This window comes from Sphaeramia orbicularis, chromosome 1 (assembly GCF_902148855.1).
Source record: "Sphaeramia orbicularis chromosome 1, fSphaOr1.1, whole genome shotgun sequence".
Taxonomy (NCBI): Eukaryota; Metazoa; Chordata; class Actinopteri; order Kurtiformes; family Apogonidae; genus Sphaeramia; species Sphaeramia orbicularis.
In genome coordinates this window covers 46,933,944-46,951,267 of record NC_043957.1, presented here as the reverse complement: position 1 = coordinate 46,951,267, position 17,324 = coordinate 46,933,944, and the positions used below count along the sequence as shown (strand labels likewise).

The 17,324-nt window shown below is 36.7% G+C and overlaps 1 protein-coding gene across 1 annotated transcript; it reads left to right on the top strand.

The window, feature by feature from the left end:
• Positions 1-1,473: 1,473 nt before the first annotated feature.
• LOC115417811 (arachidonate 15-lipoxygenase B-like) lies at positions 1,474-15,960 on the top strand. The gene is made up of 15 exons (XM_030131978.1): positions 1,474-1,496; positions 3,473-3,645; positions 4,455-4,653; positions 4,754-4,835; positions 5,207-5,338; positions 5,414-5,517; positions 7,828-7,994; positions 8,235-8,378; positions 10,592-10,795; positions 10,877-10,963; positions 11,063-11,232; positions 12,631-12,752; positions 13,494-13,594; positions 13,772-13,942; positions 14,648-15,960. Exons 2-15 carry the CDS (start codon positions 3,496-3,498, stop codon positions 14,825-14,827), a joined length of 2,013 nt encoding a protein of 670 aa, XP_029987838.1. The 5' UTR covers positions 1,474-1,496; positions 3,473-3,495; the 3' UTR covers positions 14,828-15,960.
• Positions 15,961-17,324: the final 1,364 nt, after the last annotated feature.

The window sequence follows — 17,324 nt, the reverse complement described above, 5'->3', positions numbered from 1 at the left end:
CAATTTAGGGCATATGATTGAACATTGCTGGCCACAATCATCCATATTTTCATAGTTTTCTCAAAAGGATAATATTACAGAACACTCAGCAGGTGAACAGTTTATTTTTCGTCACAAAAAGTGGTAAAGTGACTCAGAAATTCCTCCCTGCATAAATCCAGAGAAGGTGCGCCTCACTGCTCAGCTCAGCTAATCCCTGGAATGATCATTGTCTGGGAGAGTTAAAGAGCCATTAATCAATAAGGATTAGTGGATAGAGTACGGAGTTAAAAGGGCACTTCCTCTAGCCAAAAAATATAGGAATAATAGTGTCAAAATCTGCAGCCACATGCAATTTCACTTTACAATAACTCACCTCTGTCTGATGTCTCTGCTCATAAACCTGTTTGAAACTAGAAAAGCACTCAGAGAGCACAGACCTCCGCCAAAGCAGATCAACCCTCCCCCCCCCCCCCCTCAATCACCACCAAAATGTAATCATTTGTTCCGTGTGCCAGTATCAGCATTTCCAGAAAATTTCTTCTAAATCCGTCCATAAAATTTTGAGTTATTTTGCTAACAGACAGACAAACAGACAAACAAACCCAGATGAAAACATAACCTCCACCGTTCCTTGGCGGAAGTAATTAAACTTTACCGATATTTACTAAATGTTAAAAAAAACCAGAAGTGTGTAATGTCAGTTTTTCCATTGAATCACAAATGGGATAATTTTTTTTTAATTATTATTATTGTGAGATGACATAAGAAGTCATTTCATAAACATGGCGACAAACATAATAAGAAAAGCAGTCGGAGAGCGCAGACCTCCGCCAAGACAGATCTTTTTCCAGTGGTAGAGTGTTCGACAGTCCTGCAAGCCATGCACAAACACTTGGTTTCATAGTGGATTTCCAACATTTGGTTATGGTGTATTTAGCTTGTAACATGCATAAGGTAATCATATATTTGTTGGTCTTGCTAAGGTTATGATTTGCAGGGAAAAAAACAAAGATACAGAGTTTGGCATCTATTAATAATTTTATACCTGTAACATAAAAAATCATTTCTTCACTTTTATTTGATTTTATTACTTCACTCCAAAAAGCCTGTATTTGTGGGCAGTCCCGTAGGAAATGGTATAATGTGCCCTTTCTGCCACATTTGTAGCATGTGTCTGGAATATTGGGGTTGAATTGAACTATCATGTCACATTTAATTCTAATAATAATGTATTTTGAATATGGATGACATAGAAGTCAAAGTGTTGTTTGTTGACTTGGCACTTGATCATAGCAGTTTCTTGATTCCTTGATTCCTTGATTACTTGCGGTGACTTGATGTGATTTTTTTTTAACCACTTGCATCTTCATTTCCAAACAAGTAGTAGTTCATACATGCCCAACATTTTATCTGGAAAAATATTTTATTACACTTGGACACACCTCCTGTGTTTGCTTATATATATGTGAAGCGATGGTAATGTTTCACAGGAGCTTCCTCCCCACTTGAACAAGGTAAGAGAGAATTTTTTTGAAGGCTTTCTGAAAGCATCCAATGTACTGTAATTGGACTATAACATACATAGTAGGGTCTGGTTTACTGTTCCATTCAGATTAAGAAAATGGTAATTTAAGATAAGTTAAATACAGTATTTTTTTTTTTTTTGAGGGTGTTGGTTTTATTTTCAAATAAATTTATTACAGGTTTTATACACTCACTCAGTGTTCATTTTTATTACATTCAATCAAGGGAGTAGGTTTGATTTTGATATTGGTGGGGACACAAAAGTGCTCCAAAGCACCACTCCGGAAAGTTGATATTTTTTTGCATTTGCGATCATAATTTCACATCATGTCGAGCTGATCAAACAAGCAAACAATCATAGTCAGAAAAAAAAAAAAAAATCAGTAATTGACAAGTTTATAATGCATATCTGAATATCTAAGGACAATACAAGAATTTAATGCATTCTGCGATGTTTTTCTAATGATTAACATATCCATTATTATTTAATCTCACCTGTGAGTTTTCCACCTCTCCTCCTCTACCTCCTCCTGCCTCTCTACTGTCTGTCACCTGACAAAAATATGTTGATGCATGACATATGAACAGATTAGGGATACAATGATCATAGAGTTTGATGGTACAGTTACTGCCTGAGCGAAAAAGGCTTTTAGTTTCAACTATTATATGTAATTTATTCCCCAAAAATATGGATAAAATCACATCTAGAATCACATTTAGAATCTGAGGTTTTATTGTATTTTCCCCACAAATTTTCTTTTTTGTGTTTTTTTTTTAAACAGTTGCTCTCTTCCATAGAAATGCATTAAAATAATAAGTAAAGTAACTTTTAAAAAGTGTTTCTGTTTGGCATTAACCCCCCAGTATCCCATCCAGCGAGGCCCTTACTTAGCATCAAGTGTGCCTTTTTCGCACACTTGTGGAATAATGTCAAATAAAAATTCATACAGTTTGTTTTTAATTCTTTTACACTTTTTTTCTATTTCATCAACTTGAGCTGTAAATAAAAATACCAAATACTCAATAATTGTCACATTTTTTAACCCTTTCATGCATAGTGGTCGCTACAGTGGCCAGCTATTCTCCAGCTGTTCTCTTGTATTTGTGGGTTTTGTTGTTTTAGTTCCATATCAGCCAACACAGTGGACAATTATGCACCATCACAAACACTGCAATCCCTACCATTACTGTAACTTTGCTGTTTTTGATAAACCTCCTCTGCAGTAATATGTTTTTGCGCAAATCAATTGCTAATTGTTATTAGACTGTAATTAACAGTTTTCTTGAACAAAAAGGTTTTTGTTTTATTTTTTTTTTTGCAAATTATCTCCATAAAGTGAGTAATAATTAGAGTATGTTAAAATGTGAGAAAATATCTGACTAGTGGAATTAAAATATTTTTATATAATAGTTTTCAGACAGTGTATCACTTTCTGATGATGTGACGCTAAATTAACAGGCAATCAGACACTCCCTTCTTTAAAAAAAAATTTTAAAAAAAATGAACAGCTCTTTACAAAGACTCGGTTCCCATCGTTCATTTCAAAGAGCCGTTCAAAAGATTAGCTTCGTTCGTGAACGTCACATCACTAATTGGTAGTGACAACACAGTAGTGGCTGGATATTGGTAGGGACGTGTCCCTAGCGTCCCTATGCAATTCTACGCCCCTGCATTCAATCATTTAACATGGACGATGTTCATTGATCAACAGAAGACATTTAAAGGAATGTGACAGAACTAGAGTTCACCAGAAATCCTACACTTCTTGTTCCAATGTTAAAGAAAGCAGCTAACAAATTGGACTTATAAAAACATAGTTGATGGTCATTTTTAACATACACAGACTTATTCAGTGCACATTCACCAATGAAATAATGTCACAACATAATGGGGTAGACGGCTGTTCATTGAGACACAGTCAATCTAATCTGCTGAAAATGGTTACTATTATTTTCTCTCTACCAGGTTTCTTCTGTTCTCCAGTCAAAATGGTAAATTACATAGTGACCATATACACAGGCCGCCGTTTATTTGCTGGTACAAAGAACCATGTCTACATTAAACTGGTGGGCACAGACAGGGAAAGTCCCCGGAAATTGCTCCAGAGTGAAGAAAGTGAAGGCTTTGTCATGGGGCTGGTAAGTCTGAAATTTTCCTCTCCACACTTTAAAGCATCAAAAACACACTTCCACAACTTTACCTTTACAAAATTACGGTCTTGGATTAATATAATCTGTAACAATGGTCCTCAACCTTTTTTGGCTCGTGAACACATTTTAACATCACAAATTTCTGACAACCCCAGACATTCAAAACAGAGACTTTTTTTTAATAAAATGTATTTGTTTTTGATCATGTAATAGTTTGCTATACTATGCTGCAAATAAACATTAATTTTAGACGACATTTAGTCTATATAATGTATATTATTATGGATGAGGGCAGAAAAGTCAGGTGTAGATTACTGCACAAAGTGAGAATTTTATTTTCCTTGGTCAGGATATGTACAGTCAGTCCAGCTTGGATTTACAAGACTGACAATTAATACTGAACAAGAACTCAAACTATGAATTATGAAAGAGCTGCAGCATCTGAAACTGACCACAATGAACATTTGACAGATAAACAGTACCATAGTGCTTCAGTTTCAGCTTCACAGTTTGTCATGTCTTTAATGTATTGGGATTGTCTCTCTCAACTCACAATATATTTTTTATTAGTAAGTTTTTGTTTTTATTTTTATGCATTACTAGAAATTTCAGGGGACCCCATTTGAATTCCAGGTGACCCCACGTGGGTTCCTGACCCCAAGGTTGAAAAACACTGATCTATAAAGAATATACCACTTTAGAGAAACTGATATAAACACTCACTGTCTTAACAAAACCTAATAATATTTGATATTTGTCTTTCTGAACATGTTAAAATATTTTTATTATCCTTCCAGAGTTCTAGTTTTCTTGTGACCTCCACTAAGCCACTTGGAAAACTGGTGCTGATAGAACTAGAGAAACGGCATAAAGATTCTCAAGACTCCTGGCTTGTTGACAAGGTTGAAGTGCTGTCCCCTGAAGGAGAAACCTTCACGTTTCCTGTCTACAGCTGGCTCACTGACCGCAATGTCCACCGGATCAGAGAGGGAACAGGTTTATGAAAAGCTACTTACCTGTCTCATTACACCCAGTATTGTAGATACAGCAGCATTGTGCAAAATCATGTTGTTGTTGCTGTTTTTTCTTTTCAAAGCTCTGAGAGACTGTGATGATAAACATGAACTTGGCCGGTACTCCAGACGGCAGGAGCTGTGGGACTCAAATGATACCTATGTGTGAGACTGTCTATTTATATTAAGCACAAAAGTAATATATTTCCACCTGAAAACACTTCTTTAGACTGATACATTATGGAATTTCCCCTTGTGGGACAAATAAAGGCTTATCTTATCTTATCTTATCTTATCTTATCTTATCTTATCTTATCTTATCTTATCTTATCTTACCTTATCTTATCTTATCTTATATGCAAAATAAATAATTATAAATTTACAACCATGCATTGATATACATGCAATGGTTTCTTGAAGTGTATCGTGATATAACATTTTATAAAGTTAAACACTGATGAATACTAGTATATTAGGTTTACACAGTTGATTTTCTAAAGGTCTTCACTTGTGTATTCTTTGCTGTTTTTTCACAGCTGGGGTGAGTTTGCTCCAGGACTTCCTCGCTCCATGCAAACCCAAAATCCAATAAATCCTTTTTCTCTGCCTCGTGACGACCAGTTCTCCGTTACTAAGGGTGCAGAATTTCTCTTCACGGCAGTTTCTGGGTAAAGGTCTTAAAGTTCTAATTAATCAAAGTGACTGAAAGCATTGTATCAAGTTCCTCTGTTGTCCTTCTCCAGGCTGGCAGAGCTGAAACTGACCGGACTGCAAGATCTCAAAGAGAACTGGAAGTCAATTGATGATATTAAGAAAGTGTTTCCCCGGAGACAAACTGAAATGTCAGGTAGTCTACTGCACAGTATCAAGTAATACTTGGACATACGTTAAATTCTATCTGTCTATCTATCTATCTATCTATCTATCTATCTATCTATCTATCTATCTATCTATCTATCTATCTATCTATCTATCTATCTATCTATCTATCTATCTATCTATCTATCTATCTATCTGTCTGTCTGTCTGTCTGTCTGTCTGTCTGTCTGTCTATACACAAACAGGGTGTATAAAAAAAAATATATATATACATTTTGAAAAAATTACCCCCAGTTCCGCATTTGATAATTTTTGGAATTTTCTTTTATGGACATTGGTAGGTAGGGGATTGGTGGATATTTGTCCAAATTTACAGACCCAGGTTTTCATGCATGAGTGAGCAGGGGCAAATTGTGCAATCCAAGTTAAAACTGATTTGCGCGAAGTAGCGGTGGGATTTAAATCCAATCAAAGGTCACGGGAGGAGACACTGGGCATCCATCTTGTTTTCCACAAAATTGCCAGGTTACAGCATTAACACTTTGGACACCATGTTGGTTTAATTTCTTTACCCATGGCAGCTGTTCCCGCCAAGGTTATAATAGTTTTGGATTTTTCATTATAGTTTAGTTTCATTTAGTTTTCACTTATTTTTCTCTAATTCATTTAGTTTTAATTCGTTTTTAGAGCATGTTTGCTAGTTTTTATTAGTTTTCATTTTTTTCTAAATGCTTAGTTTTAGTTTAGTTTCAGTATTAGTTTTAGTTTTATCGTATCTTTTATCATCTTCGCTGTCGTATTCACATAAATCCCAGACAGGACTCTGCTGCTTTCTCCCAACTTTAGTCTCCATGTTTCCAGGTAGAGTGGAGAAGACTCTAAACGACAAGTGACGAGAAATGACGGACCGTGAAATACCATATGGTGCTGCTAGCTAAAATTGCTAGAGTGAAATAAATCACTTTCTTATCAATCCTACATTGACAAAGACGAAAACGAAAGAAATTTTATCCATGATTTTTATACGTTTTAGTTAGTTTTATAAGCACACAGTACAGTTTCAGTTAGTTATCTTCTTTTTTTTTATTTATAGTTTTTATTTATTTCAGTTAACAAAAATGTTTTTTCAATTCTAGTTTTTATCATTTCGTTAGTTTTCGTTAACAATAATAACCTTGGTTCCTGCCTTTCAAAGTTAATTCAACTCGATAGGCCAAGTTAACTCTAACCCTAACCCTTTTTTTGATACACCCTGTGGATATATATATATATATATATATATATATATGTAAAATCCACCTCTTGATACCACCACTATGATGTCACAATTATAGAAACCATGAATATCATTGAAAAAAACACAAAATAACAAGGCATGGCATTAAAGAGAGAGACATTTCGTGTTTTGAGGGTGACTACCATTATTACAAAAACAACTTTTTAGAAAAAAATAAAGCCCACTCACCAGAGATGCACATTATTTATATACAACGTCCAGTCTTATTTCTTTGTGCAGGAAAACTTGAGTGACTCTGTCATAGAGGTGATCTGTGCCTTTCACTTCCATCATTAAGTCCTTTTTTATGTCCATGGAGGCCAAGGCTGAGAGTCTCCTCTGTCCAGTGGTATTCCTTACATAAGTTTCTATTGTCTTGTGGGCAGAGAATGTCCACTTGACCAGCTAGCTGGTGTCAGGGTTGGCCGACCTTTCCTCACGATGTCCAGCTTTTCTGGAAAAGTCCGCCTTGAAAATGTATTTTTAAGTATGTCCGAGACCAAATCATTTTCCTCTCCTCCATCAGCCATCGTGGTCATAAAAAATCTAGCTCAAATGTATTAATAGTTCAGTTCAATTATATGACCTTTATTGGCATGAATCAAAAAGAATATTGTCAAAGCTGTATCAAATAAGTTTTCAGTTTTAGTAAGTTTTCAGTCAGTGTCTCATGACAGTCCACCACTGTGACAGAAACTCAAGAACTAAATACATGAATAATATACTGTTGCCCGTATAGTTGGAATAATTTTTTTCAGGCACATTTTATTCCTATTTATACACCATACTAATCACCTATGACCCAGTGCAATGATTAAATACTGAGTTTCAGTTACACTTTATCTATCAAGAATAAACCAAATTGGCTCAATCATTTCATAAGAATAGGCAAAAATGTTTTATTCCAACTCTATGGGCAACAGTGTACATAAATTTAAAATGTCAAAGACCTTTGGCTTTTGCATGAGAAAACTTGAGAAAACGGCCAAGAAGTTGCTCTTTAACCAAAGAGGTGGTCTCTACAGCTACATGTAATAATACCAAGATTTTTGCTTTTTCCAGAGTACACCCAGGATCACTGGGAGGAGGATGAGTTTTTCGGGTACCAGTACCTAAATGGAGTTAACCCCATGATGATTACACTCTGCACAGCCCTGCCAGATAACTTCCCTGTCACTAATTGCATGGTCTTCCCTGATGGTAAAACTACCTTGGAAAATGAAATGAAGGTGATTGTCTCAAGCTCTGAAATGAAATTTACTGAAACTGTCTTACTTGATTTGATCTTAACTTAACTTAGCATGATAAATGCCAAAAGAACTGATGTAACATACAATGCTATTTCATGAGATCAGTCTCTTAACTGAAGCTGTAGGGTTCTTGAACTTACATGTTTTATTTGATCCATGTACCCATACTGTAGACGTGTGAGTAAAGTCATTTCTCCTCCTTATTAATATTTGTAACAGAACGGCAACATCTTCCTGGTCAACTATAAGAATTTGGATGGAATACCTGCCAATGTCATCAATGGGAAGCAGCAGTATCTGATGGCTCCTCTGGTCCTCTTCCACAAAACACCTGAAAACAAACTGATGCCAGTTGCCATTCAGGTGAGATTAATGATCAAATACCGGGAAAGGTCAGATTAGAGTAATCAGAATCAGCTTTATTGGCCAAGTATGTGAACACATACAAGGAATTTGGCTTTGGTTTTTACATTGCTCACGACATATAGTTCCGACATGAACCCAGACAACATTAGGACCTAGACACAATATAGACAAATAGTCCACTAGAGACAGAGATAACAGTGATTTGAGATTTACAGTGGATTTACAATGGAATATGTACAGAGTGCAAATTGGAGTTTTATACAGTGAGTGGGTGTGTGGGTCCGGTCTATTAAAAATATATGTATATGTGTATATTATTTACAGTGGGTTTTACATTGTAATATGTAAAGAAAGTGCAAATTGAAGTATTTATAAAGTGAGTGGATATGTACAGGAATACAGTCTGTAAAAATATATGTTTATGTATATATATGTAACCGGTGGTGTCGGACTCTGCATTGTGTTCTTTTTCTCTTTTAATGATGAGACCCGCACGTGTGTGTCTTTGGAGATAGTCTCCGTTTATTGATCTGACAAAATGATAAAACAAAGACCTCCGGTCAGTACCCCATGTAAAGCGAACTCCTCTCCCATAGAAAACCGGAACAAAAGGGAATACATTGAATTATTAAAACAAAATACAACATACCTGACAAAATGATAAAACAAAGACCTCCGGTCAGTACCCCATGTAAAGCGCACTCCTGCACAAACCAAATAATAAAGAAACATGTTTAAATACATTATAAGTGCCTAATACAGCCTAAACTAGCTGGTTCATGTAAAAAAAATTAAATTAACAAAGGTTAAACCAAAAATTTCTACGAACTACATGGCTGCTTACCTCTCCCATTGAAAACCGGAACAAAAGGGAGGAGGCAAAGGCGCGAAAACTCAAGTTATAGTGCGCAGTGTTACACTGTAAACGGTTCGATGGGGAACAGACCAAAACAAAAAGTTCCACACACACTGATCCGGAGGCCCACAATGTCAGGTACTAAACCAAAAGAAATTAAAATAAAATGCACAGATTTTGTGTAATTATAACAATACACAATATAATGTACCCACATTGCTGCTAGATTATTGACCCTGTTACATATATAAATTATTGTAGTGCAAATATGTTTTTTATAGCATATACAGGGTGACACAAAAAAACGGGAACTTTTTAACAATCCAATAAAACCAAGAGTGATGGAAGAAAAATATTTTATTCATAGCAATTGAAACCTTAAACCATGCCATTTAAGAAACAATGATGGAATTTTCATTTTTTAAAAATTACTTCCTGAAGATGGCGTCCTCCTGTACGAATGCATTCTTGAAATCTGCTGTTGAGATTCCTCATTGACCGCTGCAACATTTCAGCTGGGATACTGTGAATTTCATCCTGAATTCTCTGTTTTAACTCATCCAGAGTTCTTGGTCGAGTCGTGTACACTTTACTCTTGAGATAGCCCCACAAGAAAAAATCACAAATGGACAAATCTGGCGATCTAGGGGGCCAGGGAACGTTACCGAATCTTGAGATCACACGGTTACCGAACAATTCTCGGACAGCCGCCAATGGTTACTATGGTCACCCTGTACAAGTATGGGGTGACCCAAAAAAACGGGAATTTTTGAAGTGCGTATTGGCAGACATGAGCAAGTGGCAGCACTGCGAGACAGTGACCTTGAGCAAGTAAACACACCCCCATTTTAGTAACCATTGGCGGCTGTGCGAGAATTTTTAAGTAACCGTGTGATCTCAAGATTCGGTAACGTTCCCTGGCCCCCTAGATCGCCAGATTTGTCCGTTTGTGATTTTTTCTTGTGGGGCTATCTCAAGAGTAAAGTGTACACGACTCGACCAAGAACTCTGGATGAGTTAAAACAGAGAATTCAGGATGAAATTCACAGTATCCCAGCTGAGATGTTGCAGCGGTCAATGAGGAATCTCAACAGCAGATTTCAAGAATGCATTCGTACAGGAGGACGCCATCTACAGGAAGTAATTTTTTAAAAATGAAAATTCCATCATTGTTTCTTAAATGGCATGGTTTAAGGTTTCAATTGCTTTGAATAAAATATTTTTCTTCCATCACTCTTGGTTTTATTGGATTGTTAAAAAGTTCCCGTTTTTTTGTGTCACCCTGTACATTTTTGTAATTATTTTCTTGTCATGCCTAATGTTAAAACTGTTGATTCCTTTTCTTATTCTGCAGCTCAAGCAGCATCCAGCTGAAGACAACCCAATCTTTCTTCCGACTGATGATAAGTACGACTGGATGTTGGCCAAGCTTTTTGTGAGAAGTGCAGATTTCAGTGAACATCAGCTCAACTATCACTTTCTGCGTACTCACCTGATGGCTGAAGTTTTTACCATGGCAATGCTGCGTAACCTGCCCATGGTGCATCCTCTGTTCAAGGTAATGATGATACATACTGGAGGAAAGACATCCGCCAATATTTATTAATGTTATTAATAAATGGTACTTTCTTTTTCTTAGCTCCTCAGTCCTCACACTCGCTACACCCTGCAGATCAACTTCTTAGCTCGAGTTCGCCTTATATCCCCGCAAGGAGTTTTCACACTGGTAGAACAACATAAAACTAATCAATTCCTTAAATCGATTATTTTTGAATACTCCACAGAGCTTTTAACATAATCATTTGACATATTTGCTGCCCTCCAGTTCTCAGCCTCTGGTGGAAAGGGTCTGGTTCCATTCGTGGTCAAGTCACTGTCCTCCATTACCTACGACTCCCTCTGCATCAAAAAGGACATTGCTTACCGAGGGATGCAGAAGGTTACCGACTTCTACTACAGGGATGATGGATGTGAGCTCTGGGATATCCTTGAAAGGTATTTTTGATCATTTACATTTGGAATTATATTAACTCTGATGATATGATGCTTAATCATATTTATATTTATGCTGCTAGATGGTATTATTTTTTTCATAATTCACATTCACATTAGATATGAGAGCTGAGACTTTATTTTTTCACAGAAATAAGTAGCCACATAGCCACAAACTAAATTTAAATTTATTGCTGAAATGGCTGAAACAAGAATAATAAGACAGATCAGTTCAAATGAAGGATAGTGGGGTACATTTTTCTTCTGTTACGCCCCGGCCTAGGGGTTCACCAGGGCGAACATAATGTGCTCAACTTTTGTCCCCTCCCAGCTCCCAAGCACACACGTCAGTCAAAAACTAAGATTCACAATATTTATTATCAGTATCTTGTTCAACTAAGGAAGGGTTAGGGGAGGGAGCGGCTAAAACAACAAACAAAATATCTTCTTTTACAATTTACTACCTTACCTAACCAAAATAAATGCAGGAAATAAAATACAGAAAACTTACCTAACTATCTAACCAAAAACAGGAGAAAATGGGAAAACAAAAGAGCCGACCTCCCCTACCAGAAAAAGGTTCGATTTAACAAAAACTATTTACAAATACAAACAATCGGAGTTTTCCACGAGCACGAAGACTGACGGTCACACACACGAACACAGGGTTGGGAGCTGACAGGAGGCAAGAGCGAGCAAGGATGGGAGCTCCAGGGCCATCTTTAAAGGGCTGGGCAATCATGCTCCACCAATCAGAAACCTGCAACAAACGGAAACAAAAAGGGCACAGCACACCTACAGGACGGGGGAGAACACACACACTAAACAGAAAACACATACATATACATATAAATAGATAAATTATGACCCAGGGTCATAACACTTCATTGACTTCAACCACACACAGGACTCTTCTACTCTTGGATGTCTGTTTGTGCATATACCTCTCTTCTGCTTCATCCAACAGTTCCTTTGCAACAATTCCGTCACGTTTTTCATTGTACCAAATACATTGTCTGCAAATGGCTTCTAGTTTTTCAGAGCCACCATTTTTGCCTTTTAAAAATTACATTATTTACATTTAATCATTTTGTAACAAGATTTGTAACAAAATATATTTGCAGATACAATTTCATCACATATGAACATAATAAATTAGAGACTGGACGAATATACAGTGGGAAGAAATAGTATGTTAACACTTTGACATTTCCTAGATTTCTGCATGACGGCTCTATTCAATAAAGCCATGAGTTGCTTGCATGTTTGGTATTAGGTAAAGAACATTATATTTGACTATACTTCTGACATAGATGCAGATCTGATCACTTTTTATAAAAATTCAAAACATTTCATTACTATTATCTCGCTGAACTTAAACAATATCAACATTTCTTAAAGGTTTGTGAATGGACTGCTCACACTCTACTACAAATCAGATGCTGAAGTTGTGGAAGACTCTGAAGTGCAGAATTGGATTCAGGATATTTATGAAAATGGATTCCATTCTCAAGAGAGCACAGGTAGACTTGGAGAAAAAAACCTCTTTCTGACAATGAGTGGCCTATTACACTGGGTTACAAAACAATGTTTTTTGCAAGTTGTCTAGGTTTTTTCAACTGAATTAGGACCATTTTGCACCGCTAAATCCAAAAATGACATCTGTTTTTCCCAATCAGGTCAGGTTTTTTTGCTAATTTGATTTTGAAAAATTTGATCTTCTCACAAAATTGATTACATTTTTGTGACTTTATCAATTGATTTTTTATATAGTTCTCACCCAAAATATATGTTTTAAGAGAAAAAAAATCATTTTCTAACAGGATGTATTTATTATTTATTATGTATTCACCACAGATGTAGCAGAATACGTCAGGCTTATTTTTGCAAGATCTTCTAGTCGAAGCCATTTCATTCACCTGTAATATCAAAAAAAACATTAATCATAAATTGGCAAAAGTAAAATCTTCAGAACTCGTTTATTGCAAGAAATATGAAAGAATTTTGTATCATATGATGTGAAAATGCCCATAAATGTAAGCAAAAATGTTAAAAAGCCAATATGTAGCATAGTTCAGAAAGTTGACCTGATTGAGCAAAATTAATGTGATTTTTGGATTCAGCACACCAAAATTATCCTAAATCAGCTCAAAAAAACTTAAACAATAAATTTGTTGTTGACCAGTGTTATGTGCAATAACACATTGTTCCATAACTATAATATGGAAAATATATTTTTCATTGACTCTTTGTAATTTTATCAGGAATTCCTCAGAGATTTACCACTGTGGCTGAGTTGGTCAGGTTTGTCACCATGGCCATTTTTACTTGTTCCTGTCAGCATGCAGCTGTGAACAGTGGACAGGTAAATCCTTCTCATTTACAACAAACATCTACTATCATTTTTCTAAATTGTGCAGTGGGTTGTTAACCTTTTATAGTTTCCTTTACCTTGGAGATGTTTTGTCTCTTGGTTGTAGTTGGCTTTGAGAAATTCCTCAGTATGATGGTAATAACATTTAGAATCATTCATCTACTGCAGTTTGACTACGATGGCTGGATGCCCAACACTCCCCTCACTCTGCAACTTCCTCCACCCACCACTAAGGGGGAAGCCAATGAGGACACGGTACTGAAGACCCTCCCTGATGTCAGTGTAACTGCACAGGGCATGGCCACTGTTTGGCTTCTCAGCAAACAGTCCTCTGACTTTGTAAGTACTCAATAGTCTATAAAGAAGTGCCCAGAACTCCATAAAAACTATACAAACTAGAAGCACTCGGAGAGCGCAGACCTCCGCCAAGGCTGATCAGTGGCCCCCCCCGTGGGCCCCCCCACCCCCGATCACCACCAAAATTTAATCATTTCTTCCTTATCCCATTTCCAACAAACCCTGAAAATTTCATCCAAATCTGTCCATAACTTTTTGAGTTATGTTGCACACTAACGATCAGTGGCCCCCCCCGTGGGCCCCCCCACCCCCGATCACCACCAAAATTTAATCATTTCTTCCTCATCCCATTTCCAACAAACCCTGAAAATTTCATCCAAATCTGTCCATAACTTTTTGAGTTATGTTGCACACTAACGATCAGTGGCCCCCCCCTTGGGCCCCCCCACCCCCGATCACCACCAAAATGTAATCATTTCTTCCTTATCCCATTTCCAACAAACCCTGAAAATTTCATCCAAATCTGTCCATAACTTTTTGAGTTATGTTGCACACTAACGGACAGACAAACAAACAAACAAACCCAGGCAAAAACATAACCTCCTTGGCGGAGGTAATCATATTGATGTCCATGAGCATGTCAACAGTAGGATAATATACGAACAGAGCAATAATAGACACCACAAACTCCTGGAAAAACCACATTTCCTGAACCTTAAAATTGTCTGTAATCCTTTTTCTGACCAGGTCCCTCTTGGCCAATACCCAGAGGAACATTTCACTGAGGAGAAACCCAGAGAGATGATCAAGAAATTTCAGAGCGAGCTTCACGCACTAAGTGTAAAGATCAATGACAGAAACGAGAAGTTGGAAATTCCATACACATACTTGGATCCAGCGAAAGTAGAAAACAGTGTGTCCATTTAAATGTCATAAATGTGAACATTTCACATGGAAACTGTGTCACAAAACCATCTATCCTACATAAACCAAGTTTCACACTTGAGTTTTGATGATATGGCCATATCTGTGCACCATTTTTCTCACCAAACATAGCCCACCATTGTCAAACCTAATGAATAAACTTTCATTTAGCAGCTCTTTATTCAGACATAAGTGACTGGACTGCACAGCCAGTCTCTTGGTGATGGAACCATTTTACATTCATAAATAAATAAAAAAATAAAATAAAAACTGAAAGATAATCAGCGGTATTCTGCACAGCAATGTTTGCATGAATTTCCATATAATGTAGTTCTGCTCATGTCTTTAGAAAAAATTTTGCAACAATTGTGTTATGGAAAAATATTACTCTACTAATTCGTCTATAATAAAGAAGGATAAGATCAAACGTTCAGTGTCAAAGAAATCACTTTATTTGGAGCTCCATAGAAAGAGATATCACTCAGACAATAGACTGAGACGGTCTGAACCCGAAAATACAAATCCCATGTAGTCTTATGTCTCCCATGAGAAAATTATGATGCGTAGAAAGTGTTTTGGCTAGTGTCAGGAACTTAGAGATAATACCCCTGTGAGAAATTGTCTCCATTCTACTCAGGTGTTGGCCTGGCCTTCTACTCTGGACACAACACAGAACAAGTCACACTATCTGAAATAAAGTTAGAAACCCATATGATATATGAAATACATGAATATATATGAATATATATGGATATAAGTAATATTGCCATTACAATTGTATGAGTCTGAAATCTGATAGAGATGTTTAATATCTGTTGTTAGAGCTTATTTAGTGTCTTTTTTTGCTTGAAAGCATAGATATAAGAAAGTGTAAACTGGGAATTCATTTTGTTGCTGTAGTGGGCTTTCAGAAAATGCCTTTGTGATTACTTTTGCCTTCATGTTTTTCACTTTTTGCGTCATATGCATTTATAACCATGTGTTTTTGAGGTATAATGACTTGATGTTAAAGGCATATACACTGAACAAAAATATAAACGCACCACTTTTGTTTTTGCTCCCATTTTTCATGAGCTGAACTCAAAGATCTAAAACTTTTTCTACAAACACAAAAGGCCTATTTCTCTCAAATATTGTTCATAAATTTGTCTAAATCTGTGTTAGTGAGCACTTCTCCTTTGTCCTTTGCTGAGGTAATCCATCCACCTCACAGGTGTGGCATATCAAGATGCTGATTAGACAGCAGGATTATTGCACAGGTGTGACTTAGGCTGGCCACAATAAAAGGCCACTCTAAAATGTGCACTTTTACTGTATTGGGTGGTCCAGGGGGGTCAGAAAACCAGTCAGTATTTGGTGTGACCACCATTTTCCTCGCACAGTCTTCTTCATGAATTCTCTGAAACAGCTTTGGAGATGGCTTATGGCAGAGAAATGAACATTCAATTCACAGGCAAAAGCTCTGGTGGAGATTCCTGAAGTCAGCATGCCAATTGCATATTCCCTCAAAACTTGTGACATCTGTGGTATTGTACTGTGTGATAAAACTGCACATTTTGGAGTGGCCTTTTATTGTGGCCAGCCTAAGGCACACCTGTGCAAAAATCCTGCTGTCTAATCAGCATCTTGATATGCCACACCTGTGAGGTGGATGGATTATCTCAGCAAAGAAGAAGTGTTCACTAACACAAATTTAGACAGATTTGTGAACAATATTTGAGAGAAATAAACCTTGTGTGCACACAGAAAAAGTTTTAGATCTTTGAGTTCAGCTCATGAAAAATGGGAGCAAAAACAAAAGTGGTGCGTTTATATTTTTGTTCAGTGTAGAATGTTTGCTTTTTAAAAATGTTTTAATGATACATATACATCTGATGGACATCAGTCAAGTACAAGCTGAATAAAAATTACATTCATTACCTTCAGTCTTCCTCTACAATTGATTGATTTGAGTCTCCTGGTATCAACACTAGTGTTCATTCCTTTTATGTTTACATACAGTACAGAATGAAAACACTAGAAATCACTGTAACTACAACTATTTATTAATCTAACAGGCCTACAGAGTATGAGTACCAGTGGAGGGCACTAGGGCACCATCCCACCTGTGACACATAACTGAATAAGGCCCTGTCCATATGAAGACCGTCTTAGTCGTATCCACAAAAGTTTTGTATCGGATAGGCCTTTCATCTACATTAAACCGACTTTTTGAAACCAGGTCCCAGATTGGACAAATTTAAAAACAACGGTTTTGCGTCTTTGTATGACCAAAATGCAACTTGTCATAGCTCCACCTCTCTAACCTTTCGCACCGGAAGCAAGACACCACTTCACAACAACAACAACAATGGTGGACTACAGACTAGTGCTCGTGCTACAACAACTATTGAGCTTATTGGTAACGTTGAATCAAAATCTTCAGCTAGTCTTTCATTACAATGAGCAACAAACAACCATAGATAACAATATTCACTACATCCTCTTGGGTGTACCACGG

Excerpts from the sequence above, each read along its gene's own strand:
- LOC115417811 (XM_030131978.1), top strand. The coding sequence starts at position 3,496 with ATGGTAAATTACATAGTGACCATATACACAGGCCGCCGTTTATTTGCT. Across the intron at positions 3,646-4,454 it reads AAGGCTTTGTCATGGGGCTG|AGTTCTAGTTTTCTTGTGAC; the intron begins GTAAGTCTGAAA and ends TTATCCTTCCAG. Across the intron at positions 8,379-10,591 it reads TGATGCCAGTTGCCATTCAG|CTCAAGCAGCATCCAGCTGA; the intron begins GTGAGATTAATG and ends CTTATTCTGCAG.